The sequence below is a fragment of the Nematostella vectensis genome, chromosome 8 (assembly GCF_932526225.1).
Source record: "Nematostella vectensis chromosome 8, jaNemVect1.1, whole genome shotgun sequence".
Taxonomy (NCBI): domain Eukaryota; kingdom Metazoa; phylum Cnidaria; class Anthozoa; order Actiniaria; family Edwardsiidae; genus Nematostella; species Nematostella vectensis.
Window position 1 is genome coordinate 12,949,699 of NC_064041.1, and position 17,824 is coordinate 12,967,522.

The following is a 17,824-nucleotide window of genomic DNA, read 5'->3' on the forward strand; positions in this document are numbered from 1 at the left end:
GTTAAAACGCCATAAAATGGAAATCACACTGTTGGCAAAAAATTCAGTAATTTTCAAGCATACAGCTCTTCATTTTAATATGCAACTGGGATAAACGAATAAGAATGAAATAGCAGATAAGAAAGTTTGCCATGGAAACCGTTCCAGCTGATTAACAGGCAGTCATCTTATATACTTCAAAAAAAGATACACAATCCCAAAGTTCAATGACATATGTATTGAGGGAAAAATAAGACTAATCTCTTAAAAAATCCCTTTAAGAATTGTTACAAATTTTATAGATGCTTGCCGAATTGTATATATGATGGAATGTGTGTAGGTGAAGCAAATAGCCAAGTCATCTAGCTAAATCCTAAAAAAAGAGGAATTTATTTTTCGTCTGGATTTTAAGTTTTTATAATACAGAGGTACAAAAAGATTTCCGAAATCACATATCACAAGTCCATTTGCAACTATTCTTCAAGACATGTTATTTCACGTTATTTTCTTTTTAAAGTAAATTTATTTTAGAAATAACTGCTTTGAATCTCCCATGAGCCTTCAGTCATGAAATATCCAATGAGGCACCAGGGACTTACATGCATTTTAAAGCGGCCATTTTGAACGAGTTGAGCAAAAAAAATAATAAAAAGCTAAACATGTCTATACGATACTACAATCCCCCTCTGCTTTACCTAGATGGGGGCTTCCAAATACAAACAAGCAAAACTAATGACAACAAATGAAATAGTAAATGCTAACAAGAAAGTTCACTGTCCTGGAGCCTGTCTAGTTAATATAAGTCCTTATTAGTTCCGCCCGAGCTCGTAACACGGATCTTTCTCCTTCAAAAACATCTCCGGGTCTTTACTTTGTCTGAAGCTCCTTCCTCAACTTTTTCCTGTCTGGGCCGGAGGCTTCAATCGGCCGAGGGCCTTGGGTGTTGTCCGTAGGCGCTTCCACGCTATCTGGCACCGAGGAGGCCAACTCCGCATAAGCGATCATTGATGTTTTTAGATTCATTTCCCATTTCATTGTTTTCCTTAGAACTTTCCGCGGAACACTGAGTGGCATCTTCTTCTGACCTATATGGCACTGTCTGTGTAACACTTCTGAACTGGACAAGTAGCGGCTGTCTCTCGTGGGCCTGGGTTCCCATGTTCTTCGCCTCTCGGAAGGCCAGGACAGAGTCTTGTACTTTTATATCCTATGTTTTCACCTGTCGCTTCTTGTCTGCGTGCTTCTTCATCCTTATCTTTTCTAAAAGGTCTTTCTGATAGAGCTCTTCAAAGTCTACTCTCTGAATCGGCAGTCTTGTTCGGAAAAATGATATCCGCCGGTGCCACCTTGGTGGTGCAGTGGGGCGTTGCTCTGTAGGCCCGCAGAAAACGGTACACTTCCTGTTTGAAGCTGCTTCCGGTAAGTCTGGAGATCTGGTAAAGCTTCTTCACTATTCTCATGAACTGTTCCGCCTCGCCGTTAGCCTGTGGGTTAGGTGGCGTGTTGGTCTGGTATGTGATGCCTTGGTATGTGCTTAAGTCCCTGAACTCTACTCCGTTGAACGGCGGTCCATTGTCGCTTCCCACCGTAACCGGGGTCCCCAGTGATGCAAACATTCTCTCCAGCTTCGGGACTACTGCTCTGTCGCTCGTGCCTGTTACAAACTCTCTCTCCACCTTGACTGCTTACATACCGCCACCAGCACGTATGTATAGGGCCACAAAAGTTTATTGCCACCTCTTGCCAGGCCTCCGAGGTTATGCGAGACATACGAAGCGGCTCTCTCTCACTTGTGACACTGTGACCACCTGGTACAGATGGTAATGATGTGCGCTTCTACCATTCTGTCTATGCGTGGGAACCATAGTCTCGAGTACGTAAGTACTCCGAACCATTTTCTCTCGGAGGAACCTGGGCACGACTACTAGTCCTCTGACAAATGCCAGCTCTGTGAACACAGGATCGTAGGCAGCGCTCAGTGTTTTCTTTTCATCAGTCGTGAAATAGCCTCTTGATATGGCACCTTTGAGTTGTGATAGTTCCGCATCCTGCTGCGTTCGTTCCTGTAATTCCTGTAGGCTCATTGCATCTGGTAGCGCTTCTCTCACCACAGCCATAATGTCCTTCTCGAAGTCTTCCTTGGGCCCATCTGGTTTGAACTCGAAGCCCTCATTGCCTTCTTCACCGGCTCCTTTAGTTGGCTCCGGGTGTCTCGAGTTGTAGTCTGCTTCATTGCACTTCATACCAGCGTTCTTGCCGGGTGTATGAGGTAGTTGAATCCCTGTAACCTTAGTCTCATTCTATCTACGCGGAGAGGAGCTGTTTCTCTGTGTCCTGAAAACAGCGGTACTAGCGGTTTGTGGTCCGTGTCGACACCAAATACGTATTTTAGAGCATATAGATATATCTGGTTGGTTAGGATCCCCCACTCGACTGCCTTTGCTTCCTTCCCTCGTTGCCGGTAGGTCACCGGCCTCCATCTTCTAGTGCTGGGGTCACATTGCTTGAGGGTGACTGCGATTCCGTTCGGTCCGGCATCTGTCTTTAGCCGTATCTTCTTCGATGGGTAGAAGTAAGCCATCACAGTATCACCAGACAGTAGGGCCTTTACATGCTCGAAGGACCATTGGCACTCTGCCATCCACTGGAACTCAGCATATTTCTTTAGTAGTGCCCGGAGTGGCGCGGTCACCTGGCAAATCCATCCATGAAGTCGGCGTTTGCTCCGGCAAAGAATAGGAATGAACGTACTTCTGCAACCGACTCTGGATGTCCGGCCGCCTTGAGCACTGCTACCTAGTTCAGGTTTGGGGCGATATCTTCGCTTCGTGAACACCTTGCCGAAGAACGTAACCTCCGTCAAAGCTCGTCAAATTAAATCTACTCTTCTTTAGGCTGAGCGTTAGATTGTTGTCTTTCCATAGCTTCAAGACATGTCTCAGGGCGCGATCATGTTTTTCTTGGCTTGTTCCATATATCTGGATGTCATCATAAATATATATGGCATTCGGTTCTTGGGCTACCACCTTTCGAACTTCCTTATTGAAGATTTCGGCTGCGCTGTTGACCCCAAAGTGTAGCCTCTCAAATCGCTTGAGCCCTCTTGGCTTGTAGAAGGTGGTCAGCTTCCTGCTTTCCTCTGCCAGCTCTAGCTGCATGTGCTGCATGCGAGAAGTGTTTCGCACCGTTCAGCCTGGTCTCCAGCTCCCTCCCTATTTGCCCATCCTTTCGATATCTGAGCAGTTGGTAGAGAATGTGTGAAAGTCGCTGCCAGGTTTCCATACCATAACCGGTTGTGACTCTACAAGTGGTCTGTTTAGAATAGGAAAAAGGAAGGCATGAAAGGCCTTTCTAAAGTTTAAAGTGTTGCAGGAAGCAAGAATGCTTGGGTGACAGCAAATGATGTCCACTACTATTGGATGTTCTGTCAAAAGAAGCAGACGAGCGAATGTCTTCCGCCAATAAGTGACAGCTTGAGCCATCTCATAAAGAAGAATAACTACCAGGCGTGTATCTGGCGGAGCTCCACAATGCAGAATCTTCCCTCACCAGAGAACAATGGCTGGAGGATCAACGCCAGACAAATCGAACCGTTACTCATGTCAAGAGATCCCGCTCCTGAAGGTCTTCTGGAGCTAATTAAATGCTGTTGCGAGATGACCTTTGCCCCTGCAAGTCCAACCAGATGCCATGTACAAAAGCATGTGCAAGCAAATGGTTTAAATTCTAAATATAATATTGATTAGAACGATGAAAGAAGTTCTTTGAGGTAAAGCAGATGTTTTAAATTCTTAATATAATATTGATTAGTCATTCAGGCAATGGTGTCAACGAAGTAAATGGGACCTGAGGTACCATGTAGATTTATATGCCATTTTGTTGGAAAAGTGCTTATGCGGCATTTCTTTGATCTTTTACTAGAAATCATTGTCAGTCACTTGACAATAGTTGCGTGACATACGAGTGAATACTCGTAAAAACTAGATGTTTAGCGGTCTTTAAGGAGCTTCATGTACTAGAGACTAGAAACACACCAAAGATTGTATTTCTTTTCACAACTGAATGGTATATGACTTGCACTTTAGTTTCCACTTTACCGTTTTGAATATTATCTCAGTTTTAGCTATAAAGAACAGATTCGCATGACAGCCGTTGCCATGGCAACAGGAAATTGATGTTTAACGTTTTGATACGATGAAATTTACTAAATCGGTATGTTTACAAAGTATAAAGCCCATATCATCATTTCCAGAGAGAAATAACGAGTTTCGGTGATTCTCTTATTGTGGCCCTTTATTTTGGGGGTCCTAGGCATGTTACCAAAAATGTTCCCATTGCATAATGATGGCCCAACAGTACCTTGCGACAACAGGTCCCAAAATGATCCCAAGACATTGTTCTATCATTCTATGCACCTAAACCAAATGTGTAGGAAATATGCTACGACATGATTTTTTTCCGGTTCTACCTCCTAGACTATCCATCCAGGAATGTGAACTTTAGAAGCACACTAGCATACACACATTGGCACCAGTCGGGCCAAGACGGGACGCTAGCACAGTCTATTACCCGTGCAGTTCGGCAACCATGAACAGCTGTTTCGTCCTTATTAGGACTCGTCAGCATGGCATAGCCGGTTTGCCTCAGTTAAACTTCATCGGCAAAAAAAACTGCAGGGCGACTTCGACTCGAACGAAGTGCTTTAAACCACAGCTTAGATCCATGTGGGACCTAGAGCTGCGACCGGGCTAGCGTGATGCCAATTGTGCGGATCACGCATGCGACCTTTGCTAGTCTAAAACTCCGTCGGATAGCCAAACTATCCTTGCGAGTATGTATACATAAATGTGGACTTTAGAAGCACACTAGCATACACACATTGGCACCAGTCGGGCCAAGACGGGACGCTAGCACAGTCTATTACCCGTGCAGTTCGGCAACCATGGACAGCTGTTTCGTCCTTATTAGGACTCGTCAGCATGGCATAGCCGGTTTGCCTCAGTTAAGCTTCATCGGCAAAAAAAACTGCAGGGCGACTTCGACTCGAACGAAGTGCTTTAAACCACAGCTTAGATCCATGTGGGACCTAGAGCTGCGACCGGGCTAGCGTGATGCCAATTGTGCACATCCACATCCAGGAAGGGTGATAAAAGCTGAGGGGGGTCTACCCTGTTAAAGGGGATTCCATCTTCTCACAAGAAAATAGGGGAAATTCAGTTTTTCGGACCAGAAAAAGCATCTTTTGTGACCTTTCTCGTTTCTACTGACTTTTTCCATTTTTTTCACTTTTTTAATGTGTAGTGTGTACAAATTACAATCATCACCTAAATAATTAATCTCCTCAAAGTAAATATATCTTCGACAAAATAATCAATTTTAATTTCATTTTACAAATATATCAAATTTGCTATTTTGTTACGGGGAATTGATTTTAGATATTGTCAGCAGACCTCTAAGCCATCAAGAGGACATTTACATGAAGTATATGTCAACCAAGTCCTTATGCAAGCACTATGGAAGTTGTGCCTACAGGGTAGATACTTCATAGAGTCACCAACGGCATACTCCTCCATACATATCAAACACACATCATCTATTCCCTCATTCACAGTCACACACTGTAGTCCATCTATGATGTGCTTAGGGACAGTTTTCACCTCTACAAAGTTGTCTAGTTGAAGTAGCAGATCAAAGTCATTTGGTGTGATTTCCCGGTCTTGAAGAGTCATGAGTTGTGAGATAAGAGCATCTCCTAGTTTGTCCGCATTGTCTCTTCGCAATACAAAGTGTTCATCATTATAAATTTTCCCACTATGATTATCACGTTTTTTGCAAGGGATATACTTAACATGTATATCGCGGTATGGTGGCATCCCTTCTGGCCATTTCCTTGGAGTGTTTTTCTGCTTTAATTTCAACTCTATATTTTTCTTCTTGTTCTCTGCATTTTCAGCCTCATTTGCTTTACGACGAAGTTCTTTTTTACACGCAGCAAAATACGCACGATTTGATATCTTGGTTTTCTTCACTTGACTTTTTAGTTCGTTTTTGTCAGTTATGTTCTTGCAAAACTTTCTCAAGTTATGTTTGCGTTTGGTTTTTTGATGTCTGTGAATACCATCTATCTCCCAGTGGTGGAACTCAAATGGCCAACTATTCTCGGGAAATTCATCCCAGCTTTCCTCCTCGCATATATCAAATCCAACGTTGGACTCCAAGAAATCACCTTCGGCAGTTTCCTCATAGGAAGCACCGCCAAAAGTTGCTATGTAGATCGATTCTACAATTTCGTTTACCAAATCTTGTGCTTGTACTTTATTTTCGCAGCCTTGTTCTTGCTGGGGACCTGACATTGAAGAATAAAAACAAAGAAAACAAATCGCCAACAACTAAATTCACCGCGTGTAATTAAAGATCAGAGAAAAAGCTCCCCATTTATACCTCATTTTCCCGGAGTCCATTACGAATGTTCCAAAAATAACACTTTACTTGTTGTGGTGCAATTAGTGCCAGGCTATCACGGTTACAATCATGCGCCCGTCGTAAATGAGCCAGCAGTTTGTTCTAATCAAAACAAAATGGCGACCATGTGATAACGTGAACAACAGCTCTTGTTTTATTTCTTTCTGGGATGAAAACGCAAAGAGACCACGAGGATTCTACCTCGAGGGAACAGCTTGGGCCAAAGTTTGACCCCCCTGTTTATCGTCAGCGGTACCACAGGGTCATAGAAGTGGTAAAAGAGCACAAAGCAAAGAGAGTAAGTAAGAGAGACTTGTATCCTTTGCAGTAGCTCAGTCTTCCAATGTGCTGTAGAAAAACACCAACTTTTATCTCAAACAATTCTTACTGCGATCTTTTTACAGTTGAGAAATGAACTGAAGATCTTAATACTACAAAATAAAAGAAACCTACAGACCTTGTAAACAAGTTGTTGTTGTTGATGTTGAATACTTGGATAAACAAATTGGCCCATAATTTTGTAAACCCAGTCAGGGCAATATGTATTGAGTTTGTTTCACTTTTTTCACTGTCTCGGAATCTCAGATTTTTCAGAGTTTTCGTAGCTCACTACTTCAAACAGTATCTGAGTATTTTCCTCAGTTTGACTGTGTATATTTCAACAATGGCTTGATGTTTTCATATAGAAAGTATTTTCTTGACAAAAATAACAGTTTCTAGTACAACAGGTCTCCTAATATTTCTACCATTTGTTTCAACAACATTTCTTTGGTGCACCATATTATGAAAAGAATAGTCCAGTTTTATTTTTACTATGCCAAATTAAAGGATGCGTAAATTCAGTGGGAGCATTGATGCAAACATATTTTGGGACAAATTTCATGTACAAACTTGTTTGAATCCTTTACAGCTTACTGTAAAATAAAACAATCCAAAACCTTTAAATTCTTCAAGATCTTTCTGGTATTTCAGAACCGTTTGCTTGAAATCGAGGCTCACACTGTATTTATGACTTAATGCCTATGTCCAGCGGGCAAAGTGGAATTATAAACTGGACTATTACAGTTCATCACTACCCCACCAGGTCCTAGACTTTGGATGCGCAGAGGCTAAGATGTTGAGGTCTTTGATCAACTCCACAACAAACATAGAGGAATTAGTTGGTGTTGACATTGATAGAGACTTGCTAGAGGATAGCATCTTCAGGATAAGACCTCTGACGACGGACTACTTAACACCAAGACCACACCCATTGGCTGTCAGTTTGTACCAAGGTGCATATGATTTATATTTTGGGGCTTTCGGCTCTACTTGTCAAAGCTTGTGGTTTTTACTAGATGCATGTGTGTAACCAGTAATGTAGTTTTACTTGCACAGAGCCTCAGTTTAATCAGTAGTGAACACTTACAGTTCACTGATGTTAACACATTTTGTTGCCAATTTCACTATAAAAAATCAACTTTAAAAAAAAAATCTATTTTTAGGTGCTTTTAAAAAAGCACTGGATCACACATTCTTATCCGGTACTTTTTTGCGGCCAAGGTAAATATTTCCAACACATTTAAAAAAATTCAGTCACAAATGTGTATGCTTGTATTACAGTGGCTTCTCTGTTAAGAGGCCACCCTTGGGATAGCGATACACACAGTAAGTGGCTGCTTATTAAAAGAAGTGGTCTGCTTATCTTGCCATATTTTGGGTCTTTGTATATATGTAATGTCTTCTATCAGGGGCTGGTGGCTAAATATGTGGCTTCTTCATGCAGATCCGTACCCTTGTATCAAAAAGGAAATTTCAAATTAGCTTGTTGTTTTTGTTTATTCTTAGGCTCAATTTCTAAGGCAGATGACAGGTTTTGTGATTTTGATGTGGTGGCTTGCATTGAAATGTAAGTGAGGCTGTGAGTCTTCCAACATACCAAATGGTGAAGACCTCTCATGTTTGGTTATAAATTCTGTAGTATTTATTATTATTATTATTATTATTATTATTATTGGGGGTTGATTTGGCTATTTTTCAATGTAAAATCATTTGTTTGATCAATTGTTATTCAAGACCCATGTTCACATTTGATTGTTGCCATCAGGTCTCAGGGTTATACACTCTGGGGGTACTAAAATTTTATCACAACGAAGGCATAGCATTTACATTTTTTTTTGTTAGTTGATAACTTTCCAGGGGTTTTGGGGTGTAGAAAATGGTTTGTGTATGTTTTTTGGTATAAAATTCAGTTTTGTAAGATTCCTTGTTAGAGGCTGGATCAGGATCCCATTCTATTGGATGCTTTACTTTCTCCATCCTGTGTAACCGATCCCTGTTAATCTCAAATCCAGTACCTGTTCCTGGAAGTTATAGAATCAAGGTGAATAACATTATTCATTATTGGACTTGGCTGCAGAGTTGAACACTTGGTTCCTGAACATTTAGAAGCGATGCCAGCAGTACTACTAGGACAGCTGTCTCCATTGGTTGCCATAGTGACCACCCCAAATGCCGACTTCAATGTTCTCTTCCCTGACCTTGTTGGGTTTCGACACTGGGACCACAAGTTTGAGTGGACAAGGGCAGAGTTTAAGGACTGGTAAAGACATGTTATGTACTTACTAAAGGTGGTATTCTGACTGAAATTGTGAAAGTAATGTATATGAGCCAAATTTCAATAGATAAAGTAAAACTATTGGCATGTCTTTTGAACATTGTCCCCCCCCCTTCCTCCACCCCAATTTTGGATGATTTCCCCCTCAAGAAATCATAGATCTTCCCTTGTTGATATAAAAAAAGTTGGTAATTCCCACCAAAATATGCTCAACACCTCATATATGTACCAAAAAAGAAATATTATTCATAAATGTATGTTTAACAAACAGACAAAACTGGTTACAAGTGTCACTTTTGCCTACTGTGTAGACATGCAAAACCTTTACACTCTCACAGAATAATCATCAGTGAAGCAACATCATCAACATCGAAGTGGTTATGTTCTACTCAGTACTTTCAAAGATCCTTCCCATTGTGTTTGGGCGACTACACAATAAGACGAGTTTGGTTTGTTTCACACTCCAGGGTTTTCCAAAGGGGAGGGGGACCAACATGAAGGGCACTGATATATAAATTTTCTGTCTGAAAGGGTCGGGCCAGGAGCCCCCCCCCCCCCCCCTGAATTTGCCATGCACATCTGCAACACACTTAGAAGACCCTTATACTAAACCATATTTGACAATGTTATTAGCAAAACAACATCAATTTATATGTGATTTAGACCTGAAATTAAAGCCATTCCATTGCAGGGCCACTTCACAAGCAGACAAGTTCGGCTACAGTGTCACATTTGAGGGAATAGGATCAGGCCCTTCTGGTACAGAACACTTGGGGTGCTGCTCTCAAATGGCTCTTTTCATCAAACAAGACACAATTCCGGCAGGGAGGCAGACAGGCTTTGGTGAACCTTACAACTTGGTAAGCTGCTGAAGGAAGGCAAGGGTGACAGGGGGGGGGGGGGGGGGGGGGAATAAGCCACTAAATATATGTATATGTTGTGGTTGGAAATTCATTTTGGTTGGAATTTTTACCAACCAGTTGGAAATTTTTCAACTAGTTAGAAATTTTACAACCAGTTGGAAATTCTCCAACCAGTGCAAAATCTGGAAGACCTCAAATGTACCAGGCATTCTTTTTTGATAAGTACGTTGGGGTTAGGGTTAGGGAATGGTTGGGTAAGACTTTGTTAAAATAAACTTCAAGTATCTTTTGGTTAGGGTTAGGGTATGGTTGGGTAAGACTTTGTTAAAATAAACTTTACGTAACAAAACTGCTGTTAATTGATTTGGGCGCATTTCTTACAAGCTTCTGTAAACGTGATTTGGCGATCATTGTCAAATCGTGGAGGTACTGATGACGTGCAGTGGTTCAACCGATTTGGAGCAATTGTTCCTTTGATGCGCCCATGTTCAGTAACAACTGTGCAGTAATTACTCTCTTCGACTGACACTACTTTTCCAATGAGCATACGTGGGTGAAGACAAGAGGTTTTGTCAGGTCTCTCAATTTGAATGGCCACAATATCATCCTTCTTGAACTTTTGCTTTTTCTTTCTCTTGGTTGGTTCTACCATTTTCTGGTTGTATGCTTCTTGCCTTTCCATTCGCTTCGTAAGGTGTCTCATTGATTGCCCTGTGATGTGTGATGTTCATCGTATATGATGCTTGCGATGTGCTTTCACACCATCTCTTCAGTTCTTTGTGGGCCTCACTTTGAAGAATTGCTCTTAGATCTTCTTTAAAGGTTCGATTATTTCTCTCGACAAGACCTTGAGTTGTAGGCGTACGAGGTGAGCCATGACTGATTTGAATTCCGTTTTTTTCTGCAAATGCTTCAACAAGCCGATTCCAGAACTCTAGCCCGTTGTCCGTGATCAATTTCTTGGGATAGCCGTATAGGGTGCAAAAAGTGGATAGCACGCTAAGAACTTCTTCACCAGTCTTCGAGTAGATAGGCTGCATGTAACAAAACTTTGTGTGGTGGTCAATTATATTTGCTACCCATTTATGAACTTTTGAGCATGAACAGGGGCAATTGCGAAAATCCATCAAGTCCATTTCAACGAGGTTTAAAAACCTTTCAGACTGGAGGGGCTGCTTCACTTCTTTTACGCGGCCTGTAATGGGCTTCTGCTCTGCGTGAATCCGACACATTTGCACGTAGCAGTTTACTATCGTTTGGTTGATCTCGCTGTAATTGTTTTTCACCCATTTCCACGTCTTTTCTCTTCCTCGATGTGCTATTCTGGTATGGGCCAAAGTCAATGCGTCATAGATGTTGGCCTTGCAAGCAACCTCCTTCCTGTCACTTGACCATACCTTCCCGTTGGCATAGGACCATTTCTTCCGTTTTATAGTATTTTCGTCGGCAGACGACAGAACTATTGGATCATCACTAATGCGTTCCTTTTTTTGCTTTAAAAATTGTTTTGCTTTTTCATAGAAACCATCTTCAATGTAAAAATTGATTTCTGATTTTTTACTTTTGGTTTGGAGCTTCAATTCTGTAATCTTTTCTAAGAATAAAGCGCGGTCAACACACGGCACAACTTCCTCCGCCATGATGATGTTTCGTTCAATGACAAACTCACTGTTTTTATACCTTTTCTTTGTCGAAAATCCCATTATTTCTAAACATGAACATGAGAGTTGAATAGCATTCTTTATTCGTACAATACGCAATGGCTTTTAGTACAATGTAACTTTCCTCGTTCTAGTAATGACTTTTAGAACAATTGATATGGAGAACTAATTACTATCATATTTTCCAAGTAATGACCTTTAGCACAATCGAAATGTCTAATTAATTAAAAACATTTTCTATAGGTTCTTGTTCCAGCGGTACATTTCATAAACATCGGCTTCTTCAGAAGAGAAAATGTTACACAAAATCGAGTAATTACGATGCCACGAAGAGGACAAAAAATAATTATTCAAGAGAAATAAAAGAACACTATTATTGCTCTAATTATTGTGCAGTCTTACATGTCAGGCATTCAATACCCGCTTTCGCACCTATCTTGAGTTACGTTCGACAAAAGTGCGTAATTTTAGACTCCTCCGAAGCCGCCAGGTCCGAGTCACGAAGAGCTTTTACGTACGCAATTTTAGAATACGAAACACATCTATTTAAGCCCTATACAGGTTCTGGCATGTTTTCAAACGTTGTAAATTCATTGTAATGGCAGCACAGTTAGTCTTTTGTGATATTTTTTGCTTTTTATCCACAAAAGTTTGCAATACGCTCGTAAAAAGATTTGAAGTCTCTGTTTTACGTTAATACGCATGCGTGCATTTATAACAAGCCTGACGTAAGGCGCGTCATGAATATTACAATAAAGCAAAGATTTAATCGCTCATCTTTCGTCACAAGCCTTAGTGGTCAAGTGGTAAGGGCTACTGACTTCGAAGCGAAAGGTTGAGGGTTCGAATCACGGTAAGGTAAGAAAAAAATGTAAATTAGACACAGGTAACTCACTTAGTAGGGTAATGAATAAATAGATAAGTAAGAGTGTAGAAAGTAGAGTGGTGGGAGAGGAGAGAGAGAGGGAGAGGAGAGCAGGTGTAGGGGAGTGGTGTGTTTTGTTCTTTTAATACCCCCCTAAAAATCCAAGCCCCTGTTTTATTAATGAGCCCCCAAAAATATAATCCCTTTTAGAATGACAGATAACCACAATTTGAAAAATTTCCACTGGTTTGAAAATTTTCAGCTGGTTGTAAAATTACCAACCAGTTGAAAAATTTTCAACTAGTTGAGAAAAATTTCCAACTAAGATAAATTTCCAACCACAACATATACATAAACCATAGTTTACCTTGGATTTGACTTTTTCATGCTGAACCCCCTATGTGTACAAGTGGTGAGCATAAAACATCTCACTAAATGAGGTGTGTCTAGTCATAAAGGTGTGTGTCTAGTTATAAAGGTGTGTGTCTAGTTATAAAGGTGTGTGTCTAGTTATAAAGGTGTGTTTCTAGTTATAAAGGTGTGTGTGTCTAGTTATAAAGGTGTGTGTCTAGTTATAAAGGTGTGTGTCTAGTTATAAAGGTGTGTGTCTAGTTATAAAGGTGTGTGTCTAGTTATGAAGGTGTGTGTCTAGTTATAAACTTAAGGTGTGTGTCTAGTTATAAAGGTGTGTGTCTAGTTATAAAGGTGTGTGTCTAGTTATAAAGGTGTGTGTCTAGTTATAAAGGTGTGTGTCTAGTTATAAACTAGGTGTGTGTCTAGTTATAAAGGTGTGTGTCTAGTTATAAAGGTGTGTGTGTCTAGTTATAAAGGTGTGTGTCTAGTTATAAAGGTGTGTGTCTAGTTACAAAGGTGTGTGTCTAGTTACAAAGGTGTGTGTCTAGTTATAAAGGTGTGTGTGTCTAGTTATAAAGGTGTGTGTCTAGTTATAAAGGTGTGTGTCTAGTTATAAAGGTGTGTGTCTTGTTATAAAGGTGGACACACATGTTTATAAGGCAAGTGATAGATGGATATGAAGGGGTTGGAAAAAGAAGACTTTGATTTTACCGGCCAATCTCACACATAACACGCCAAGTTGGATTTTGCTCTGAAGAGAGCAAGCAACATCCGGAAGCTCTATTTTAACAAATACAATGTTACAGAAAGATCGCCGCGAAGAACAAGAACGGATTATCTACCAAAAAATACTAAAGCTTATTTTATTTTATATTACACAAGGAACATCTATGCAAAAAATCAAGCGAATATAAGCTACCACGACCTTACAATTTGAACTTTGCCGTTTTTTGCCCCTGTCCTGTCTGCATCAATTTCTGGGTACACATCTTTTGAGGCATCATAGTTGCTGATTGTAAGTGCATAAACCCATAGTCCACATCTGACCCTCCATACATCTTAGACAGTTTGTACTAACTCTTTCTAATTTACTTTTTGTTTGTTTAATGTATTTAAATTTCAAAGCTAAAGAAAGTTGTTAAAATGTTGTTTTTTAGATTGCAAGGGTGGAACACCCTTACCGCAAGTGCACACTGACAGAAGAAGAAAAGATTCTTATTGAGCTAGACAGGACGCTGTGGTTCCTATCCCAGCCCTCAGCATATGAAGATGATGAGATCTCAGACTCTGAGGACCTTGGTGATGACAAGGCCAAGTGTTTTTCCCTGGAAAGGTTACTTGGTTTGCCTTCAATATCACGATTATGTGGGACAGTTGACAAGTTAAGGTGAAAATCTTGTGCATACCATTTCCATTAGCTAATTGCCCCAAAATCATCTGACATTCAAAATTTTAGAAGCTTTATAACACCACCTCTCAACCTTGTGTTTATTCATACAAGTAGTAGCCATTTTTAAAAAAATTCATTTCCAGATCTGTGGTAAAAACTTCAAAGCATGAACTGACTGAAGATGGTAACTCTGTTCGTTATACATGTCCATCATCAACATGGAGTTCTGACTCAGAAAACAGTGAGAACTGGGAGGATAATGATGGTGATAATGATGATGCTATTGTATCAAAGCATTGCTGTGATGATCCCATATCATCAGAGCCTTCAAATTATGAAGAAGATTGGGATAATGATTTAACATTTCAAAACACAGACGAATCATCTGGGAAATATCGGACTGGTACAGGTTGTGGAAGCACACAGCAATACTGTTATGATGTTAAGCTCCAAGGATGTACAAATGGTGTTAGTCAAAGTAATGATAACTGGACTTCTGATGTAAATGCAGGAAAATATTGGAATGGCAACGAATTAGAATGGAATGTTGTGGATTGTGACAATGTTGAGCAAAGTTTCTCTGATGCAGAAGAAGACTCACCTTGTGTTAATTCCTGGCATGAAGGTGCCATGGATGACGAAGGGAGTTATGGGTGTGGCAGTGATGACCAGGAAGACGATAGTCTGATATGGATAGAAACAGCTGATGATTTGACTGGAATTCAATAGTTTATAGTTTTGGTAAATTCTAGAGAGAGAAAACACCCCCTCTAACAATTTCAAGAAACAAGTGTCTATGTTGTTTGATGTGGCAGCAAATAAAGTTGCAAAGAACTAGAAACTAGCCTAAAATGTGTTTGTTTTACTTGTTGTAGCAAGAGGTATATGTATTTTTTATTTGGTAATTTTAAAAACCTCTTTGCACAGGGAGCCCAACCCAAAGTTAGTGGTTTTGGGGTTTTGTGGGAAGCTCTTAATGAAAACACACGCAACTCACCGAGCGGTTAGAAGTGATCATTTTAATTACGCACGTGCACATAAAATCGCAGTTTTGGGGGTTTGGCGACAGGATAAAAAAATGTCACGCATGCGCACTAGAGAGAAATTCAATGCAAGGAAACAAAATGGCGGCCCGAAGCGTATAAACTCATGGAGATCTTTGAAGGCTTCTCACACTTATATTATTGGTGTGATTTCCCTCAGCTTCGAAACCTCAAGTCTATAGATAACAACAAATAGTAGGGTCAGCTTCGATTGTACCTGTGTTATCTTCAATAGTGAATAAATCCTCTTATATCTATTGCTTTTTCACGTGTTCGAATCGTGTTAACCTTCGTTGAGTTATCTTCACGCAATTGCGAAATGTAAGGTCTTGGCAGCATAGATAAGCTCGCCACTTCTTCAAAAGGCTCTTAGATAAATAATAAAGAAATTAAGCCATAGTATTTTTTTATGGTTCATATGAAAATTTATACGACGTTCTTAAAGTTGAAGAAGTTATACCGGTCTGAACGACGAGGGAAACACAGGTTCTTTTGGTGCTTTGTATGCGCGTATGAGTCCAAGATTGCGGGAAGTGAAGTTTCAAAGAATCATCTGTATCTGTATTTCTGCAGGCCATCGCTTTATGTTAGAGAAATTATTAATTAGATTCGGTACTTAGGTACGGCTTTGACCATTTAATTAGGTAAATTCCAATATCCAAAGAGGCCATTATGTGTGTTTCAACCCACTTGTGTTTCAACTACTTTTTGTTGTGATCACTTACATCAGTTTACCAAACTAATGTATGATAATTACAGTAAGCCCTATATAACTATGTAAGGGGACAAATTCAGGGGTCTGGAGCCACCTGTATTTAGCCAATGGATAGAGGGTGGTAGTAATTTGGGATAAAGAAGTGGAAGCCTACATCTAAACATACAGCACTGATTTAAATTTCTGTGTTGGTGTAACCACCCCTAAAGTCAAAGCTCTTATTTTTAGCACAATCCTCCCATTTTATTGGATCAAACTATCCATCAAGACCTGTCCCAACTTCCCTGCTCAGATATCTGCCCCACCCTCCCTGTTAACAGAGGACTTTCTCTTTTTCTCTGTTAGCAGGGAAGCCATTAAGACTAACATGCAGGTAAAACCTCCCTTACATCTTGTTCCAGCTCACAGAGATACTTTAAAATGATAATGTGACCTTTTTTGATTAAAGTATCACTTAATATAAAGATAATAATATAAAGTAGCCCTCTAAACATGACATGAACACATGCTATGCAAGGCGTTTCTTAGTTAAATCACATAGGAAATATTAGTTCGTTATATTTTAATTTGCTTTTTATCGGCATAAAATTAGCCAAATTCCGGTCAACTATCGTGAAATCCGCCATGCTCGATTTCGCTAGTCGCGCTTTGACAACTGCGCATGCGTGACATTTTTTTGATCCTGTCGGGTTTGGCACGATATCTAAAATACTGTAATTGCTAAGCACTCCATTTTGCGAATATATGGCACAGTTCCACTTAATTTCTTATATGACAAGCGGACAACAGAATCGATTCCTTGGAAATATGGAAGAGTTAGAAATTGACACTCGATTTTTTTTTCAATCTTTTTTTTTCGGTAACCGACTAGAGCAGGGATCCTGGTTATTGCCTCCCTATTAATGCGCGGGTACCTCAGGTTCCTTTGTATTGTACAGTTCACTAAGATGGCGGTAATGGGGTCGAAATCTTCAGCCTAGCCGTAAAGCTCTAGCTGCTATACGGCGTTTTAGCATATGTCTGAAAATATGGTCTATTTTTTTCTCTCGTTTCATCTGATCTGAGGAGGTTCGATCCTCGGGCAATTGGCTCTTACTTTTTTTGTATTACTTATCTCAGTACTTTTTGTATATACGTGTGGCTTTGTTGTATAGACTTTTTAGGGCACTTAGATATGTGTATTCGTCTACACATTCTAATGGCTCTCCATCGTAGTCCCATTTACCTGTTGTAAATTGCCGCCGGTATTGCTGCGGACCAAAAACTAATACTTTAGATTTTTTTCATATTGTTGTCAGGGGTGAACTAGGTCAAAGTGCATGTGGGAGGTCACAATACGAACGGCTGGTTGCTGGGTCACAGTAGCGTTTATTGTAAGGACAAGCGCTTTAGCGAGCAGGGAGATATTTTTAAAAGCTCGTTCTAGGAGGTAACGATCAGACGATTCTCAGAAGGTGAAGCTGATAGAAGGGAATCCTTACTAGACCTCTTCCTTGACTAGGGATTGTCTTCACCAAGCCAACAGAACTTACTCGATGGCCCCCTCAGCAAGCTGTTGTTATTACAAGTGCCTATGTTTTACAGTGAACTCCTATTTATACTTACTAATCAATAATTCGTTACTAATTGGTTTGACTGCTCTAAGAAAGGTGATGCAAGAATTGCAAATAAATGTTGATCTAAGGGAACAGAACAATTTCACAATTGAGGATAACTATAGTAAGAATCCGTCGATGATAGAATAACAATCAATGGACTAGAAATAATGATGATATAAAATATTACAGAATAATGAGGCTGAGGGATTTGTTTGGCTTGTTCGAAATGTCTGTAAAGTAAATGTTTATCTAAGGTAAACGCTAAACTGGTTTTGGCAAAGGTCACACTGCGCATGAC

At 40.2% G+C, this 17,824-nt stretch overlaps 2 protein-coding genes across 2 annotated transcripts; one reads left to right on the forward strand and one right to left on the reverse strand.

Moving 5' to 3' along the window:
- Positions 1 to 5,336: 5,336 nt before the first annotated feature.
- On the reverse strand, positions 5,337 to 6,398 carry LOC5516273. The gene has a single exon (XM_001636256.3). It carries the CDS (start codon positions 6,330 to 6,332, stop codon positions 5,421 to 5,423), a length of 912 nt encoding a protein of 303 aa, XP_001636306.2. The 5' UTR covers positions 6,333 to 6,398; the 3' UTR covers positions 5,337 to 5,420.
- A 122-nt stretch (positions 6,399 to 6,520) lies between these two features.
- On the forward strand, positions 6,521 to 15,011 carry LOC5516223 (small RNA 2'-O-methyltransferase). Its single transcript, XM_001636312.3, has 7 exons — positions 6,521 to 6,739; positions 7,526 to 7,715; positions 8,269 to 8,329; positions 8,840 to 9,022; positions 9,729 to 9,897; positions 13,938 to 14,167; positions 14,314 to 15,011. Exons 1-7 carry the CDS (start codon positions 6,611 to 6,613, stop codon positions 14,897 to 14,899), a joined length of 1,548 nt encoding a protein of 515 aa, XP_001636362.3. The 5' UTR covers positions 6,521 to 6,610; the 3' UTR covers positions 14,900 to 15,011.
- The last annotated feature ends 2,813 nt before the right edge of the window (positions 15,012 to 17,824 follow it).

What these genes read in the sequence shown, in the direction of transcription:
- LOC5516273 (XM_001636256.3), bottom strand. Translation starts at nt 6,332, where the DNA reads ATGTCAGGTCCCCAGCAAGAACAAGGCTGCGAAAATAAAGTACAAGCA.
- LOC5516223 (XM_001636312.3), top strand. Translation starts at nt 6,611, where the DNA reads ATGAAAACGCAAAGAGACCACGAGGATTCTACCTCGAGGGAACAGCTT. An exon ending in GGCTGTCAGTTTGTACCAAG is followed by an intron (nt 7,716 to 8,268) that starts GTGCATATGATT and finishes GTTTATTCTTAG; the next exon opens with GCTCAATTTCTAAGGCAGAT. An exon ending in AGGGCAGAGTTTAAGGACTG is followed by an intron (nt 9,023 to 9,728) that starts GTAAAGACATGT and finishes ATTCCATTGCAG; the next exon opens with GGCCACTTCACAAGCAGACA.